We start from the raw sequence: 19,384 nt of genomic DNA, 5'->3' as shown, positions 1-19,384 counted from the left end.
GTAAATATCGGGTAACCAAGGTAAGGGCTTCTTGGTTACCCGATGCTTACGGTGGTTACCAGCCTCCGCAGAAGCCGGCTCCTGCTGCCTGCACATTTAGTTGTTGCTCTGTCGCTGTCACACACAGCGATGTGTGCTTCACAACGGGAGAGCAACAACTAAAAAATGGCCCGGGACATTCAGCAACAACCAACGACCTCACAGCAGGGGCCGGGTTGTTGCTGGATGTCACACACCGCAACATCGCTTGCAACATCGCTAGCAACATCGCTGTTACGTCACAAAAGTTGTTCGTTAGCAGCGATGTTGCTAGCGATGTTACTTAGTGTGACGTGGCCTTTACAGCAACAGGGGGAGAGGTGTGTATTGGAGGTGATGGCCGTTTGACGAGAGGTCTGACTTCCTCTGGCCTTGGACAAAGGGTCAATATGTTATACGTGCCTAGCTCTGCCCCTACTTCTGGATATTTTTATATTAGCAAAACCATCTGCCTTCTTTATGTAGGAATTGGAGAAAATGTTAAATCTGTTGATAATGTTTAAGGCTCACCATGTTTAATAGAACATTTTCTGATTGTACATTGAATCAATCTTCATATTACACATTTTCCAGGGACTGGTGGTGGCTAGCACAAAATGTTATAAAAGAGAGAAGCTAAAGAGATCTTAATAACTTCAGTTTTACTCAAATTAGTTGATGCAAAAATTAATACATCCCACATTAAAAACAAGTAAAAACAACCGCTTATAAAGGCTGGATAGAGAGTGATGCTGAACTTGTTTCTTCAGAATTTCCCATGGGTGTTCAATTGGACTCACATCAGGAGACATACAGTTAGGTCCAGAAATATTTGGACAGTGACACAAGTTTTGTTATTTTAGCTGTTTACAAAAACATGTTCAGAAATACAATTATATATATAATATGGGCTGAAAGTGCACACTCCCAGCTGCAATATGAGAGTTTTCACATCCAAATTGGAGAAAGGGTTTAGGAATCATAGCTCTGTAATGCATAGCCTCCTCTTTTTCAAGGGACCAAAAGTAATTGGACAAGGGACTCTAAGGGCTGCAATTAACTCTGAAGGTGTCTCCCTCGTTAACCTGTAATCAATGAAGTTGTTAAAAGGTCTGGGGTTGATTACAGGTGTGTGGTTTTGCATTTGGAAGTTGTTGCTGTGACCAGACAACATGCGGTCTAAGGAACTCTCAATTGAGGTGAAGCAGAACATCCTGAGGCTGAAAAAAAAGAAAAAATACATCAGAGAGATAGCAGACATGCTTGGAGTAGCAAAATCAACAGTCGGGTACATTCTGAGAAAAAAGGAATTGACTGATGAGCTTGGGAACTCAAAAAGGCCTGGGCGTCCACGGATGACAACAGTGGTGGATGATCGCCGCATACTTTCTTTGGTGAAGAAGAACCCGTTCACAACATCAACTGAAGTCCAGAACACTCTCAGTGAAGTAGGTGTATCTGTCTCTAAGTCAACAATAAAGAGAAGACTCCATGAAAGTAAATACAAAGGGTTCACATCTAGATGCAAACCATTCATCAATTCCAAAAATAGACAGGCCAGAGTTAAATTTGCTGAAAAACACCTCATAAAGCCAGCTCAGTTCTGGAAAAGTATTCTATGGACAGATGAGACCAAGATCAACCTGTACCAGAATGATGGGAAGAAAAAAGTTTGGAGAAGAAAGGGAACGGCACATGATCCAAGGCACACCACATCCTCTGTAAAACATGGTGGAGGCAATATGATGGCATGGGCATGCATGGCTTTCAATGGCACTGGGTCACTTGTGTTTATTGATGACATAACAGCAGACAAGAGTAGCCGGATGAATTCTGAAGTGTACCGGGATATACTTTCAGCCCAGATTCAGCCAAATGCCGCAAAGTTGATCGGACGGCGCTTCATAGTACAGATGGACAATGACCCCAAGCATACAGCCAAAGCTACCCAGGAGTTCATGAGTGCAAAAAAGTGGAACATTCTGCAATGGCCAAGTCAATCACCAGATCTTAACCCAATTGAGCATGCATTTCACTTGCTCATATCCAGACTTAAGACGGAAAGACCCACAAACAAGCAAGACCTGAAGGCTGCGGCTGTAAAGGCCTGGCAAAGCATTAAGAAGGAGGAAACCCAGCGTTTGGCGATGTCCATGGGTTCCAGACTTAAGGCAGTGATTGCCTCCAAAGGATTCGCAACAAAATATTGAAAATAAAAATATTTTGTTTGGGTTTGGTTTATTTTTCCAATTACTTTTGACCTCCTAAAATGTGGAGTGTTTGTAAAGAAATGTGTACAATTCCTACAATTTCTATCAGATATTTTTGTTCAAACCTTCAAATTAAATGTTACAATCTGCACTTGAATTCTGTTGTAGAGGTTTCATTTCAAATCCAATGTGGTGGCATGCAGAGCCCAACTCGCGAAAATTGTGTCACTGTCCAAATATTTCTGGACCTAACTGTACTTGGCCACTGAATCCCTTTCACCCTCTTATTCTTCAGAAATGCAACAGTGGCCTTATATTTCTGTTTTGCATCAGTCATATTGGAAAATGTGCATGTCTACTGTGATGCCCTGGACTAGCCAGGTAGTCACAGACATAACAACACACACACCCCGTGTGCCTGGGTAGGAGCCCAGGCACTGACAGCAAGGTTGGCAGATGGTGGTGGCCGTCTGCAGGAGTTGGTGGAACTCTGCAAAGCCGTAAGGACCGGGGCTGGGCGGTGGCCCACGGGTACCGAACCGGGGAGCGGAGTGAAGCTAAACACACAGGCAGGGCCATCGGACCCCGACCAGGGTTGGAGCCGCCGTCAATAGTCAAATCCGAGTGTGACAGGAACCCCAGGGGTTTCCGAACAACCAAGTCCCAACAGAAGGCAACCGCTCACACCGTGAGGATATACAGCCACCGCCACAGGCTAGAGATCCAAGGGCCAGTGCCTGCGGGCAAAACGGGCTCCTACGGCACCTATACGCTGGGGAGCGGACTACCGGTGGGCAACCGCAAGAGTCAAAACATTCTAACAGGTGCAGCGAAAGACAGCTACCATCAGCCGTCTGGGGAGAGCACCACAACACTGCAGCCGGCTGCGGGACCCGTCCATCCGGCCATTTGGTTTACCAGAGACTCTATCATTGATTGTCTGAGTGAGTACACCAGTGCCGTCCGGCACCACGCAATGCTGTCCCTGCAACCCTGCACCCCAGCCATCCAGCCTCCCTGTTACACCACCGGGCCCCGGGATCACCAACCCCCTACCCACGGAGGGGACAACATCCTAGCTGCTCCCTACGATCTCTCCCGGGATCCCCTCACCAGCAGCGGTGGTGCCATCATCACCACGTCCCGTGGGTGGCGTCACGAACCCTCTCCCCAAACAAACCATCCCTTTTCACTCACGGGTGAGGAGCGCTGCTCGAGTTCCCGGGTCTGGCCCACCGCTCGAGCCACCGAGCAGCAGCAGCAGAAGCCCCGGACCCGACCGTGGCGAGCGCATCCCCTCCGCCCGCGACACTACCAAGGGCACAGAGTGATGGTAGCTTTTTCTCTTTCAATATAGTGCAGTACAGCTGTGAATTTGTAGAGTGGCACTGGGTGGTAGTCATGGGAGAGGGATTGACTGTGGACGCCCCAGCACTCAACATGAAATGACTAGTCCTGTCTCGGTGTGTGGACTTGTGTTGTGTAGGCTGTGAACCCATGTAGGCCGCTGATGTTGGTTGGCCAAGACTGGATGATGACTCATACTCACAAGGAGACCATCAGTTCTTTTCCAACAACACATTACTGGACAGTTCTTTTTCTGCAACAACTTCACACTCTAGGTAGCTGGCACATATCTTCCAGTACATTATAGTTTTGCAAGGCATGTTCAGACACAGTCTAAGTTCCCACTGAGTTGCTTCAGATCTTACTGGTCCCAGTGCAACCCAGCCCAGCATTACAGCACAGTTTGTGATGATGATACTCTCTTCCTGCAGCCTCATGTCCAGTCTCCTTAAGAGTCCCTTTTTGACTGGATTAAATCTTAGCACTCCCAGAGGTCTGTAGGGAACCCATTCAGATCATGGACTATGTTCACACGCCAGTTAGGATTAACCTTGATGGTAAACAGGGCTTAGCCACTAGAGTCAAGAGGTCACTCAGTGCAATGGAGTTACCTGCGATCACTGGTTGGAGGACCCTGGGAAAGTCCAGCTGTGACCGCAAATAACCTGAATGACGTCACTGCTCATTGCTGCGGCTCATTCTCTGTCTGAAGATCACAGTAGGCGGTCATATTCCATGCCCACGGGCTGTCACTTCAGATGTAACAGAGCTGGAATCATCATGGGACCTCGTGTGGATCGGACCTAGGTGTTTTGGGGGGATTAAAAAGAGGTAAAAAGAGTGGTGTTTTTTTTTGCATTTTATTTCAAATAAGGTATTTTGTGTTTATTTCTTTTCACTTACAGATTAGTAATGAGGGGGTCTTATAGATGCCTCCCATTGCTAAGCTAGGGCTTAGTGACAGCTGTGAACTGTAATTAACCTCTTATTACCCCGGGAAGTAGTACATATGTATGAAGATAATGAGCAGCCCCGGAAGTAGACTGAACAGCCCTAGAAGCAATGCACAGCCGCATGGGGACCTGTAAATACGAAGCGCTTGCTCCAATCCCTCTATCCCTTCTACCACCATTTTTCATCACCTGATTCGGGTCCCAATAGATGTATATGGGGACTGGAGTTTGATCAGATATCTGGGATTAATACCGGGCCTGATCTTTTTTTTTTTTTTTTAAATCCAGTTGGACCTGCCATCACTACTCTTGATCTCAACCCAATTGAACACCTATGCAGAATTCTGAAGACACAAGTTAAGCATCTCTCCATCCAGCATCCAGGCTCTAAAAAAGGTCATTCTTGAAGATTGAAAAAAAAAGATGTTGCAATATGTCTGCAACTTGTTCATTTCATGTCTGGAAGACTTAGTGCTGCCCTTAAAAATCATGGGAGTCATACAAAATTCTAGAGGTCATTGTGTTTGTTTCGGAGTGTATTAATTTTTGCATCAACTAATTTGACTATATCCACAAGTTCAGTATTTGGTCAGTATTTTACATCAGTATTTGTAAGCCAAAACAAAAAGGTGGTTGAAAAATGCAGAAGTGGTGCATATTTCCAATATACTTTTCCTCTTAATTGTGTAAGAGTGGTGAAGACAACAATAACGTCAATGTTATGTGAATAATGTATTGCGCCTTTTGTAATAATTTGTCGTGAATTGTATTGTATTGTAATGATCCTGTGTAATGTAAGGTACAATATGTTATGATGTATGTTGTGATAGAGCAATATACATATAATGTCTGAGAATTAGGATAAGATGTAATGTAATGTGTAAGGTGTAGCATGTTTGTATAGAAATGTAGGCAAAAGGTTAAGTCTACCCTGCAACAGACAGCAGGGACAGAGATAGTTAAGTGTTTGGACTAGCCCACACTGCGAGGGGTCAGGTGACAGAAAAATGACAGTTCAATCTGGATGGAGTCAGTGAAGGCCTAGTGAGCGAATGTTACAGATGTATAATTGGTCATGAAGGTTGCATACAGTGGGTTATTTGTGGGAATGGAGCAAAGAAGACAGAAGGCAAGATAACATGAATCTCGAGAGAAACCGGCAACACAGGGTGTGAACAGCATTGTAACTTGAGACTCATCCTCGGACAAAGTGGCTTCAGGCTATAGAAGCGAGAGGCTGGAATCCTTTCCTCTTAGCAACTAAACTGTCAAGAAACTGGGTGACTTCTACTGGTGCTCTAGTGGCCAAGCGCCTTAACTTTCAAAGTACATGGTGTGCAAAGCTTTACTACGGTAATAGTGGGACCCCTGAGGAGATCGGACATGGGACTGCAGGAAAGGAAAGCGCCTGCCACACTGGACTGGGTTGAACGGGGATTCACCGGCCCACTTAGATCAGACACAACCCAGTGGGAAGTTGAACTGTGTTTGTTAATGCAATGTGAAATTGATTTACAGTTTGTTTCTTTGTGCGTGTGAACTGTCATCCGGTCCTGACTAGCCAATATCAGTGTCAGTATGTGGCCTATAGAGGTTTCGAGCACACACGGCTAAATTCCACACACCCAGTCAGGATCAGTATTTCATGTAGCATGACGGGGCATCCAGACTTAATCCTATACCCTCGACTACTGACCCGCTCCACTCTACATTTGGCACAGTTGGCAGGATGAAGCCTTGCCAATGGAAGATCCGAGTGTTGTGAGGAATGCACGGCTAGGTTTAAGATGGCGACTACCTTGAGGGTGAAATGGCGCTAAGCATTGACTCTAAGTTGGTGGTTTGTGGCACAGTCCTAAAAGAAGACCCGCCTGTCGTGGGTGGCAAGGTTGGAGATACCAGCCCATGATGACCTGTGTAAACTCTTATTGAACTAAGTGGAAAGATAAGGTCCGCCCACCACAGTAAAAAAATGGGCGTACACCTGGATAAATGGGGGGATGAGCCAGAAGAGACCTCACCCTGCCTGAGGTGGAACTGAACAACTGGCAGCCAAGGGGTGAACAGGATTGTGCCATTTTGTAAAGATGAGTTGGCAAGGAGAGGAATAGAGCGGAGTTTTGAAAAATGGAATAGCTGGGAACAAATAGCGTGTGCGGCTGAGTCATATTCCCTATAACTGAAAGCGTAAAGGAGTGTGTGGTACCATGAGCTGACTTGTTTCGTGGAAGAGGTAAGGCTGGGTGGCTTGACTGAGCAGGTGATCTGGTCCCCTTGGGAAGGGTTTGAGTCAGGGATCAAGTCTTACATCTCCACTTGGTCCATGAACAACGGAATGACCAAGCGACTAGAAGCTCTGGAGTCTTAACTGTCGGCGGATTCTTCAACAACTCTGAAGGAGATGCAGCTGTTGCACAGGAGACAATCCAGGAGGCACTTTTAATTACTCAGGAGTCTGCTGTGGTCCAGGTAGTGCAAGGATCTGTGGCCTTTATCCATGGGTCATGAATCTTGCCATCATCCAAGCCCAGGTGTCCTACGGATCAACCTTAGAGGAGTGAAGGAGTGAACTTGAATAACCAAAGACCCTTGATGTGCCAGTTGCACCCTTAACGCGGGTAATTGCTGAAGTTCCTGATGGATTTAGAATCTGTGACTTTCTGTTCTTGTTGGCCACGGACAGACAAAGTTTAAGTGTGACCCCTCTCTTGTTTTGTTATGCCCATTGTATTTTCCCATGCTGGACTGAGGGGTGCTGAGCCATAAGAGAGTCTTACACACTTTGCCCTGAACTTTGCTCAGCCAACCAAGGACTGTGTCCCAATGCCCCCATCGACTTTGCCTCATGCACCTATTGTCTTTGCCCTAACATCCAATAGACATTGACCCATGTCCCCATGGACTTTGTCCCAATCTCCTCCTAATGGCCTCTGTCATGCCCCATCCTGGACTTATCCCTTTTGGACTGTGTTCTTGGACTGCGAGGGCTTTGTGTTGCATTGGACTATGGGTCCCCCCATTTAAAGGATTTAGATTCTTTGTTCCAGGGTCCCAACCCAGTGGGACCGGGGTTATGCTGACCCGAAGAGAGGAGGAGTGACTGATGTTATTTGTGTTTGGTGTGACTGAACGTTACAGACATATAGCAGTTGGTAGTAAACGTCGCATATAGTGGGTGATTTGTGGCAATGTAGCATGGGAGACAGATGGGTGTGAACAGCATTTTAACTAGAGACTAATCCCCAGATGAAGTGACTCCAGGCTATAGGAGTTGGAGGATGGAGTCCTTACATCCAGGTACCTTAACTGTCAAGGTACTGGGAGACTTCCACTGGTGTGGGACTCTAGTGGCCAGGCCCCTTAACCCTCAAGGTACCAGGGTAACCTCTACTGGCATGTGAAGTAGTCAACCAACCTAGTGGTGTTCTGCTAGACGTTCTAGTGTGCAAAGCTTTATTCTGGTCATTATGTGACTGCTGAGGAGACCAGATGTGGGACTGCAGGAAGTGACGGTGACTGTCAAGGTGCACACTGTAACACTGAAGTGGGTTCCACTGGGACTCACCAGCCCAGTTATATCAGATGCAACCCAGTGGGAAGTTGAACTGAATTGTCTGTTAATGCATAGTGAAAATGTAATGTTCTTGAAGACATGTGCCCGCTATCAGGATTGCAAATTTAGGAATGACAATAAACCGTCCAGTAAAGAGTTCTGGTTTAAAGTGAACAGTTGGTGTCACTGTGTGTGTGAGTCATCATCCTTTTCTGGCTAGCCTACACCAGCGGCAGTATGGGGCCTACATGAGTTCCTAGCCCATGTGGCGGAAGTTCACACACCCAGCCAGTCGCATGTAGTGTGTTGGGTGCGTCCTGAGTCAATCCCTCACCCTTGACCACTGCCCCGCACACTCTATAATTGTTCCACTCCTGATATTATCTTAGAAATATTGAGGTAAAATATTGACCAAATACTTAACGTGTGAATGTGGCCTAAATCTGAGAATTTTTTTAATAAAAAAATGTCCTGTGAAACTTAGGTTTCTCAAAATGTTGAAAATTGTTCTTGTATTCAGTGAGATATTAATTAAAATCTTACATTTCAAAGGGTGTATATTCATTTATGCTAAGCACTGTATATGCAAGAAAGTAGTTGAATTGTTCTATATTTGCTAAAAAAAACTCCATAAAACAAAAACGATGGCAGTCTTACAGTGCCTACAAGTAGTATTCAACCCCCTGCAGATTTAGCAGGTTTGATAAGATGCAAATAAGTTAGAGCCTGCAAACTTCAAACAAGAGCAGGATTTATTAACAGATGCATAAATCTTACAAACCAACAAGTTATGTTGCTCAGTTAAATTTTAATAAATTTTCAACATAAAAGTGTGGGTCAATTATTATTCAACCCCTAGGTTTAATATTTTGTTGAATAACCCTTGTTTGCAATTACAGCTAATAATCGTCTTTTATAAGACTTGATCAGGCCGGCACAGGTCTCTGGAGTTATCTTGGCCCACTCCTCCATGCAGATCGTCTCCAAGTTATCTAGGTTCTTTGGGTGTCTCATGTGGACTTTAATCTTGAGCTCCTTCCACAACTTTTCAATTGGGTTAAGGTCAGGAGACTGACTAGGCCACTGCAACACCTTGATTTTTTCCCTCTTGAACCAGGCCTTGGTTTTCTTGGCTGTGTGCTTTGGGTCGTTGTCTTGTTGGAAGATGAATGACGACCCATCTTAAGATCCTTGATGGAGGAGCGGAGGTTCTTGGCCAAAATCTCCAGGTAGGCCGTGCTATCCATCTTCCCATGGATGCGGACCAGATGGCCAGGCCCCTTGGCTGAGAAACAGCCCCACTGCATGATGCTGCCACCACCATGCTTGACTGTAGGGATGGTATTCTTGGGGTCATATGCAGTGCCATCCAGTCTCCAAACGTCACGTGTGTGGTTGGCAGCAAAGATCTCGATCTTGGTCTCATCAGACCAGAGAACCTTGAACCAGTCTGTCTCAGAGTCCTCCAAGTGATCATGAGCAAACTGTAGACGAGCCTTGACATGACGCTTTGAAAGTAAAGGTACCTTATGGGCTCGTCTGGAACGGAGACCATTGTGGTGGAGTACGTTACTTATGGTATTGACTGAAACCAATGTCCCCACTGCCATGAGATCTTCCCGGAGCTCCTTCCTTGTTGTCCTTGGGTTAGCCTTGACTCTTCGGACAAGCCTGGCCTCGGCATGGGTGGAAATTTTCAAAGGCTGTCCAGGCCGTGGAAGGCTAACAGTAGTTCCATAAGCCTTCCACTTCCGGATGATGCTCCCAACAGTGGAGACAGGTAGGCCCAACTCCTTGGAAAGGGTTTTGTACCCCTTGCCAGTTTTGTGACCCTCCATGATCTTGTCTCTGATGGCCTTGGAATGCTCCTTTTGTCTTTCCCATGTTGACCAAGTATGAGTGCTGTTCACAAGTTTGGGGAGGGTCTTAATTAGTCAGAAAAGGCTGGAAAAAGAATTAATCCAAACATGTGAAGCTCATTGTTCTTTGTGCCTGAAATACTTCTTAATACTTTAGGGGAACCAAACAGAATTCTGGTGGTTTGAGGGGTTGAATAATAAATGACCCTCTGAATAAACTTTTCACAATTTAAAAAAAAAAAAAAAAGAAATAACATTCTTTTTTGCTGCAGTGCATTTCACACTTCCAGGCTGATCTACAGTCCAAATGTCACAGTGCCAAGTTAATTCCGCATGTGTAAACCTGATAAATCTGCAGGGGGTTGAATACTACTTGTAGGCACTGTATATGCAAACAGACCAATCTATCCTTGATTGTTCTGTGGTCATCTTAAGTGCAGTCAGTGTGTCTAAACAGACTAAACGACTGGAGATCAACAAACATATTGTAAGGCTTTGTGCGCACTGGAAAATGGAATTTTCACAAGAAAATTCCGCAAGCACTGAAAGATTACCGCACCCGCGGTAAAAAACCGTGGCAAACCGCACCCGAAAACAGCATGCGGTTTGCCGCGGTTTGCTGCGGCTTTACCGTGGTATTGTTCGCGGTATTGCCGCGGTTTTGCCGCGTGCGGGTTGGTACATGTGCTTTAATGTATTCAATGCAATAAAGCACATTGAAAAAAAAATGTCCTTAGATAGCAGATATATAGATAGATAGATAGATAGATAGATAGAAGAATAGATAGAGAGATAGCTAGATAGTTAGAGGGATAGATAGACAGAGTCCCTGTGAGTACACGCTGCATTTCTCACAGTCGGTAGTGAGTTCAAATTACTGGCCGTGGAAAATGCCCTGTGGTTACCTCTGCTGTCTCGCTGCAAGGCTGCATTCAGCGCTGTGTCTGTGTCAGTCGCGGCTGGATGCAAGCATCGCAGGACGTGGATTACGCCGGAGCTGTGTGTTTCGGGGGGGGTTAATAAATGGGTGAACCAGGAGCTTTTTTGTTTTTTATTTAAAATAACGGATTTTTCGGTGTGTGTTTTTTCACTTTACTTACGGGTTGATCATGTCATCTGTCACATAGACGCTGCCATGATCAAGCCTGGACTTAGTGGAGGCGATCCGCCGCCATTAACTCCTTATTACCTGGATCGCCACCGCATCACGGCATCTAGAAGAGCAGGGGACACTCCGGTACTGCCGCATAATGCATGCGACAGTCCCGGGGCAGCTGCGGCTGATATTCTCGGCTGCGGGAGGTGGGAGGGAGGCGGGGGACATTAACCCTGCCCCTCGCCCTCCCCAGCCTGAGAATACTGGGCCGCCGCTGTGTGCTTACCTCGGCTGGAAGGTAAAAATACAGCGGAGCACACGTGTTTTTTTTTTCTATATTTCCGTTTGCTTTCTATGTGTATTCTATATGTCTGTGTGTGTCTGTGATGTGTCTGTGTTCTGTCTGTGTCTGTGATATCTGTGTGTGTGTCTGTGATGTGTGTGTTTACTCTCTGCTCCGCTTCCTCTTCCTGTCATAATGACATCACTTCCCTGCAAACCGCAGGCAGCGATGTACATTACCGCAGGTAAACCACGAAATACTGGAGGGGATAACGCAGGAAAACGCAATGAACCGCACAGAATTTGCTGCCTGCGTTATTCCCTGTGGGATTTCACGATTACATTGCAGTCAATGGAGTGAAATCCCGCAGCGACGTGCGGAAAAGAAGTGACATGCAATTGATTTTGCTGCGGGAATCCCGCAGCAAAACATGCAGCTGTCAAATTCCGCTTAGTGCGCACAGGATTTTTTTTTCCATAGGTTTTGCTGGTGATTCACTGCAGAGATGTTTTATGAACATTTTCTGCAGCGAAACATGCAGCAAAACCGCAGGAAATCCGCGGGAAAAAACGGTAAGTGCGCACAGGGCCTTAATCAGCAATTGAGCAATGCTGCCGATCAACGGATGTTAATCTAGCCTTAGTAATGAATCTTTAATATAAGATACCACAGGCAAATCAACAGACTCATATTACCTCTCCATTCACAAGAATATCAAAACGAATGCCGAAAACTTTGAATAATGTCCTTTTCTGTTTTCCATCCTCTTTGTAATATCTTGCATGCCTTTAAATAGACATATAGGCAGTATTTAGTGTACGTACAGTATAATAGTGACTTATTGAATACATAAGCTTTTTACAGAAAAAAACATTTATAAAGCGTATCCATCACCAAACTTCAGAGTATAAACTGTCTATAGTATTCAATACATTTCTTAAATGTAAATACATTAGCCTCATCAGGCCTATCTATGAATGACTTTGTAAGGCCTTCATACATATTCAGACAACCACGTTTTCGTACATGTTCTGCCCATACGTTTAACGGATAGGACATGTAACCATTATAGTCTATGCAGGGGCGGACATACCATTGGTGCAACGTGGGGCCAAGAGGTAAGAGAGCCCATTTATGACTCCACAACAGGGGTAATTGGGCATAATCATCAGCCATGGGGCTGGAAACGGCCCACATTCTCTTCTTGCACAGGAGCTCTTTCTGTCTGTCTATGGCTGGATGTAAATTTTTTGGCACAAGGGCCATATCGCAGTACTGAACCAATCCCAAAGACCAATTTTTTTTGCATGATTCCAGTTCCAAACACCCTAGCATTTTAGTGCTTGCTCATTACTACACATGATCCCTGGCGCCAGTGGTTGCAGTAGTTGTGTGAATGATGTATGGCATATGAACGCTCAGGGGGACCTCCAAAGTGGAGATATAAAAGTTGAAAACCATATTTTGTGTATTGTTTGTACTATTTTATTATTGCTTATCTTGGCTGTGTATCGAAATAAGAGGGACCCCATGCAGCTTTGTTTTTAAATTATTTAAAATAATTTTAAAAAACGGCATGCGGTCCCCCACAATTTTGATACCCAGCCATGATAAAACCGACAGTTGGGGATTGATATTCTCTGGCTGGGAAGGTCCATGGGTCCCCCCAAACCTAAAAATTGCAGCTTGCAGCTGCCTAGAATTGTCACATTGCCACCACACCAGGGCAGTCAGGATGAGCTAATCAGGGTAATAAGGGGTTAATGACACCTCAATGCTGCCATTAAGCCCTAGATTACTAAACTCCCCATTACTAATCTGTAAGTGAAAAGAAATAAACACAAACACATAAAAAGCCTTCATTCGAAATAAATTACAAAAAAACCCACCCTCTTTCACCCCTAACCTAAAAAACACCCAGTTCTGACGTAATCCACATAACGATTCAATCTCTGCTATATACTGAAGTCACAGCGTGCGGGCACAGAACATGTCAACACGCTGTGGGCTTCAGGCAGACACTGACTTAGCCGCAGTGATGAGCGGTGATGTCATTCAATTTATCTCCAGTCATATCTTGTGGTTCCCACGGTACCCCACCTGTAACCACAGGTAAGCTGACCTCATTAAATTCCGTGACCTCATCTCAGGTGAGACTACTGAGCTCACAGACCTCACAGACCAGTGAGTTCACAGACCTGCATCTGCTGGCAGACAACCATGTTTTGTTTTTTTTTGCCAAGAGATGCAAATTTTGTACTGAATTTTATACACCATATTCCTGCACCAAATCTGCATCTTATGGAAAAAAAACAAAACATGATGCGGGTTTGATGTGATAGTGATGGCATTTTTTTTCCCGGAGATGCAGATTTAGTGCAGGAATATGCGGTGTAAATTTCAGCACCAAATCTGCATTTCTTGCCAAAAATATGCACAAAAACGGTTTTGATGCAATTTCACTGCAGATATCTGCCCGGTGATGCAAATTTGGTGCTCAAATGTCTGCACCAGATTTCTGCACCAAATTTGCATTTTCTGATAGAAAACAGCACCAAAATAGAGTCAAAACTGTTTTTGTGCATTTTTTAGCCAAGAGATGCAGATTTGGTGCTGAAATTTATACATCATATTCCTGCACCAAATCTGCATCTCCTGGCAAAAAAACCCCACATTAAAACCACCACGTTTAGATGCAGGTTTTTTTGCCAGAAGATGCAGGAATTTGGTGTATAAATTTCAGCACCAAATCTGCATATCCTAGGAAAAAAAAGCATCTAAATGCGATATGGTTTTGATGCATTTTTTGTGTATAAATTTCATCAGCCATCATGGCAGCTCCCATGCGGCAGTGTATACCGCGCTTGTCATTCCACGCTGACGTCCACTCCACTTATGTGCTACTGAGGAAGGTCCATGTTCGACCGAAAACGCTCTTTTGTTTTGCACATTGAATAAATACACGTTGCAGCCAATTTTGGGAGTGCCTTGTTTACTTTTTGTAACATATGGCCTTGGAACCTGAAGTGCACCCCAACATTTACTAACACCTGCACGGAGGAAGTGCCATTTACTCCTTACTACTATTCATACGCAGACAGTGTCTGTGATTCCAAGCAGTGAGAGGCGCTGTCACTCAGGCTAGGGTGCGTGGTTTAACTGCAACTAATCACAGACATCAGGACAGCCAGAGGGCAGGGGAAGCAGTGCATATGCATAAGGGATAATGTGCGACCCCGGAAGTGATGTTAAGCCAGCTTTACACGCTGCAATGTATCTTACAATGTGTCGGCGGGGTCACGTCATAAGTGACGCACATCCGGCATCGTAAGGTACATTGTAGTGTGTGACAGGTACGTGCGATTGCGATTGAACTAAAATCCGTTCATCGCATGCACGTCGTCCATTCCTCATGAATTGAACGTGAGGTTGTTCAATGTTCCCGAGGCAGCACACATCGCAGTGTGTGACACCCCGGGAACACTGAACAGATCTTACCTGCGGCTCCCGACCAGTAATGCAGAAGGAAGGAGGTGGGCGGGATGTTTATGTCCCGCTCATCTCCGCCACTCCGCTGCTATTGGCCGGCTGCCGCGTGACGTCGATGTGACGCCGAACGTCCCTCCCCCTCCAGGAAGTGGACGTTCGCCGCCCACAGCGAGGTCGTATGGACGGGTAAGTACGTGTGACGGGGGTTAATCGTTTGTGCGGCACATTCAACAAATTGAATGTGTCACACATACGATGGGGGCGTTGCAAATCGCATACGATATTGTATGCGAAATTTACAGCCCTGCAGGAGACTCGGTAAGTATAACGTGCCTGCTCTAATCCCTGTAGCCCTTTCTACCACCATTTTAACGTGCTTGATTCGGGTCTCCATAGACTTATATGGGGATCAGCATCCAGCCAGATATCCGGAATTAATTTTGGGCCCGACCTGAGGTGTTTTTTTTTTATAAAAATTTGCTTGGACCTGCCAATTTCGAATATCTGCAGGTTCGTCCATCACTAGCAATAAAGTCTCCTTAAAAATGTGTTGTGCTCATATAAGAGTTTCCAGTCTGAGGAACTGGCTGTATCAAATCCTGCCCCTCAAGCATCATGAGTAGAGGATGAGCAAACCCACAGATATTCAGGTTCAGCTGTCCAGCCGGATTTAAACAAAAAAGTCTGGTTCGAGACCTTACTTGAACCCGAACTTGAGCCCAGACCCCAAAACTCCATATAAGTCTATAAGGGCCAAAACTTGTGTGCTGGAAAATGGTGGTAGTAAGTGCTAAGGGGCTGCAAAAAAGAAGAAAAATGGCAATTAAAACAGGAGAATATATTTACAGAGTTTCTTCTGTCACACTGCTTTCGGGTCCGCTCATTAAATCTCATACATATTCACTGCTTCCCCCGCCCACCCTCTGTGATAGTGTCTTTAATTGGTTGCAGTCACACTGCCAGCATCTGTGATTGGTTGCCCACACACTAGCTGTCTGGGTCCCTGGAGTGGAGTGTAAAAAAAAAATAATTAGCTTAATTTTGATGCCCAGTCAGGATAAAAAAAGACAGCTGGGGGCTGATATTTTCAGGCTGGGGAGGCCCATGGTTATTAGATCTTCCCCAGCCTGAAAATAACAGCACACAGCCGCCCCAGAATTGGCACATCCATTAAAGTCACCAATCCTGGCGCTTACCCCTGGTGAGGTGGCAACCGGGGTAATATAAGGGGTTAATGACAGCTGTGATTTGTCAAAAAAATAACAGCTGTCATCATGCCCAAGGTTATCAATGGGTAGGGGTCTATGAGATACTTGTAAAGGAATCCAGCTCACCCACATCTGACCTCACCGCACCTCAGACTCGGATCCGGCCCTGGTTATGATTAAGGGCGTTAAGCCAGAAACGCATTAACCACGACCATATGCCTTGTCTGAACTGCACTGAATAAATCACCTGGTCACTCAGCTGGATCATTCTCTTAATTTTCATGTCTATGAGATACCCAGCATTACTAATCATGCAACTAAAAATAAATAAACAGAAAACACAGAGAAAAAGCCTTTCTTTACAAAAAAACCCACCCTCTTTCTCCAATTTATTAACCCCCAAATCAGCCCTGCAGTTCCAACATAATCCACACCACGACATCCTGAAATCACAATGTGGGGTCACAATAGAAAACCTGACTGAGCACTGCAGCGTCAAGGACACTGAGAGCGGCAACGTCAGTGAGTTCACCTGACTTTACAGCTGGTGGATGCTAGCTGTGACCTCAGGTGAACTGAAAGAACTCAGCTCATGTAAGCTCTATGAACGCACCTGAGGTGAACTCAATGTGGATAACCAGTTTACGCTATGTGCGGACATTGAGTATTTGGTTGCAGAAAATCTGCATCTCCTAGCAGAAACATGCACCAAAAAAATGCAATGTAGATTTGGTGCAGAAATTTGTTGCAAAAATCGTGACTGAGCACAACATTTGTTGCAGATCTGCACCAAAACTAAAGATGCAGATTTGGTGCAGAATTTCTGCACCAAATCTGCATTTCTTGGCAGAAAAACGCATCAAAATCACATTGCGCTTTTAGTGAGTTTTTCTGCCAGGAGATGCAGATTTTCTGCAACCAAATACTCAACGTGTGCACATAGCCTAAAGGCCCCGTCACACACGACGATATATCGTGCGATCGCATTAGCGATCGCACCCGCCCCCCGTCATTTATGTATCACGGGCAATTCGTTGCCCGTGGCGCAAAATGTCGTTAACCCCCGTCACACGTACTTACCTCCCTAACGACGTCGCTGTGAGTGGCGAACATCCTCTTCCTGAAGGGGGAGTGACGTTTGGGGTCACAGCGATGTCACACACCGGCCGCCCAATAGAAGCGGAAGGGCGGAGATGAGCGGAACGTAACATCCCGCCCACCTCCTTCCTTCCTCATTGCCGGTGGCCGCAGGTAAGCTGCAGGTCGTCGTTCCCAAGGTGTCACACGTAGCGATGTGTGCTGCCTCGGCAACGATGAACCACCTGCGTCCTCTACAATCAACGATATTTTAAAAAGGAACGACGTGTCAACGATGGACGATAAGGTGAGTATTTTCCATCGTTAACGGTCGTTCCTTGCTGTTACATGCAACGACGTCACTAACGATGCCGGATGTGCGTCACGGAATCCGTGACCCCGGCGATATATTGTTAGAGCCGTCGTTGCGTGTGACTATTAAGTTGCGTTCACAGAGTTCATTGAGTTCACCCAATGAACTCTGGGGTACTGTGGAAACCAAAAGCTGTGACCTCAGTTGAACTCACTGTCGTCACTGCTCACAGCTCTGGCTCAGTGTGTCCCACAGGTGGCAGTGATCCGTCACATTTTCTAAAGTGACCATGCACTGCGACCTCAGGATGTAACAGGGCATTGATCGTCGTGTCTATGGATTACTTCAGATTCGGACGTGTGGTGGTGTTTTGAGGGTTAAAAAATTGGAGATAGAGGGTGTAACCATGGTCCTTCCCAACCTGAGAATACCAACCTCCAGCTGTCTGCTTTATCTTGCCGGGGTATGAAAATTAGGGGGGACCGCATGCCGGTTTGTAATGATCTATTTAAATATTTTTAAAAAAGCAATATGGGGTCCCTCATATTTGCATACACAGATATGATAACACACAGCTGGGGGCTACAGCCTCCAGCTGTCTGCTTTATCTGAGCTGAGTATCAAAATATGGGGGACTCTATGCCATTTTTTCAAATTATTAATTTATTTTAATACTCTACTCTGGGGACCTAGACAGGTAGTGTGAGGGCAACTAATCACAGACACCGACACAGAGGGTGTAGTCTGATGGCAACTAATCACAGGCACTGCCACAAAGGGTGGGCGGGTGAAGCAGTGGATATTCTTGAGCTTTAATGAGCGGACCCCTGAGAAGTGTGAAGAAAATCATTAAGTATACCTGTCCTGCTTTAATGCCCATTTTGCTTCCTCTATTTTTTGTATTTATTTTTATCCATGTGGCTGAACCCAAACAGTAACACGGACTTTCCTGAAAAGTCTATGTGTCCAGTGTGGACCTCAAACTTTACAGTTTGGGTTCGCCCATCACTAATCATGAGAAATGGTATAGATACAGGCCCCGATTTATTATGATCGGTGTTTAAATGAGTGGCAGACAAGAATAAGATGTGCTAAATTCATTAACAGGTGCACACCACTGAATGAATTCGGGTCATCTTATTAGTGGCATGCACTTTTTTGCACCTCCCCAGAAAATGTTACTGCAGCCAGAGACTTGAGTATTATTTCTGGCGTAATGTATTACACCAATTTTAATTAATTTAATTGTCAGGTGTAGCCTTGTCCCACCTAAGCTACTGCCCAAACCACACCCATTCTGATGGAGCTGCATGAACCTGGCATGAAAATACCAAAAGTGGCAACAATTTTAAGTAACTCTGCATTGAGCAAAAAATGGCCAACTTTTCAGAGAGTTTTACACTAATTTCCTGATCAAAAAACCCAGTAATGAATCACTCCCAAGGTGTGTTGTGCTTTGAGGTGCTGGACAGTAACTTGTACAATTGTACATTGTTTAGCTACTGACAGGAAGCTTAAGGGGCACTTTGCAGACTACGACATCGCAAGCCGATGCTTGCGATGCCGAGCGCGATAGGCCCCGCCCCCATCGCAGGTGTGATATCTAGTGATAGCTGCCGTAGCGAACATTATCGCTACGGCAGCTTCACATGCACTCATCTGCCCTGCGACGTCGCTCTGGCCGGCGAACCGCCTCGGGGGCGGGTCGTGCGGCGTCATAGCGACGTCACATGGCAGGCGGCCAATAGAAGCGGAGGGGCGGAGATGAGCGGGACATAAACATCCCGCCCACCTCCGTCCTTCCGCATTGCCGGCGTGAGCCGCAGGACGCAGGTAAGGTGATGTTCCTCGCTCCTGCGGCTTCACACACAGCGATGTGTGCTGCCGCAGGAACGAGGAACCACATCGTAACATCGGTCCTTCCGAAATAATGGAAATGACCGACGCTACACCGATGATACGATTTGGACGTTTTTGC

At 45.7% G+C, this 19,384-nt stretch overlaps 1 protein-coding gene across 1 annotated transcript in view; it reads right to left on the bottom strand.

Annotated features, from left to right (window-relative positions):
* The window catches only part of P2RX1 (purinergic receptor P2X 1), a 178,538-nt gene that overhangs the window by 28,718 nt on the left and 130,436 nt on the right, over positions 1-19,384 (bottom strand). Inside the window, exon 9 of the mRNA XM_075336374.1 lies at positions 12,015-12,105. Coding sequence (XP_075192489.1) covers positions 12,015-12,105 — 91 coding nt within the window. The remainder of the gene's footprint in view (positions 1-12,014; positions 12,106-19,384) is intronic.

This window comes from Anomaloglossus baeobatrachus, chromosome 2, assembly GCF_048569485.1.
Source record: "Anomaloglossus baeobatrachus isolate aAnoBae1 chromosome 2, aAnoBae1.hap1, whole genome shotgun sequence".
NCBI classification, from domain to species: domain Eukaryota; kingdom Metazoa; phylum Chordata; class Amphibia; order Anura; family Aromobatidae; genus Anomaloglossus; species Anomaloglossus baeobatrachus.
This window is presented reverse-complemented; position numbering and strand designations above follow the sequence as displayed.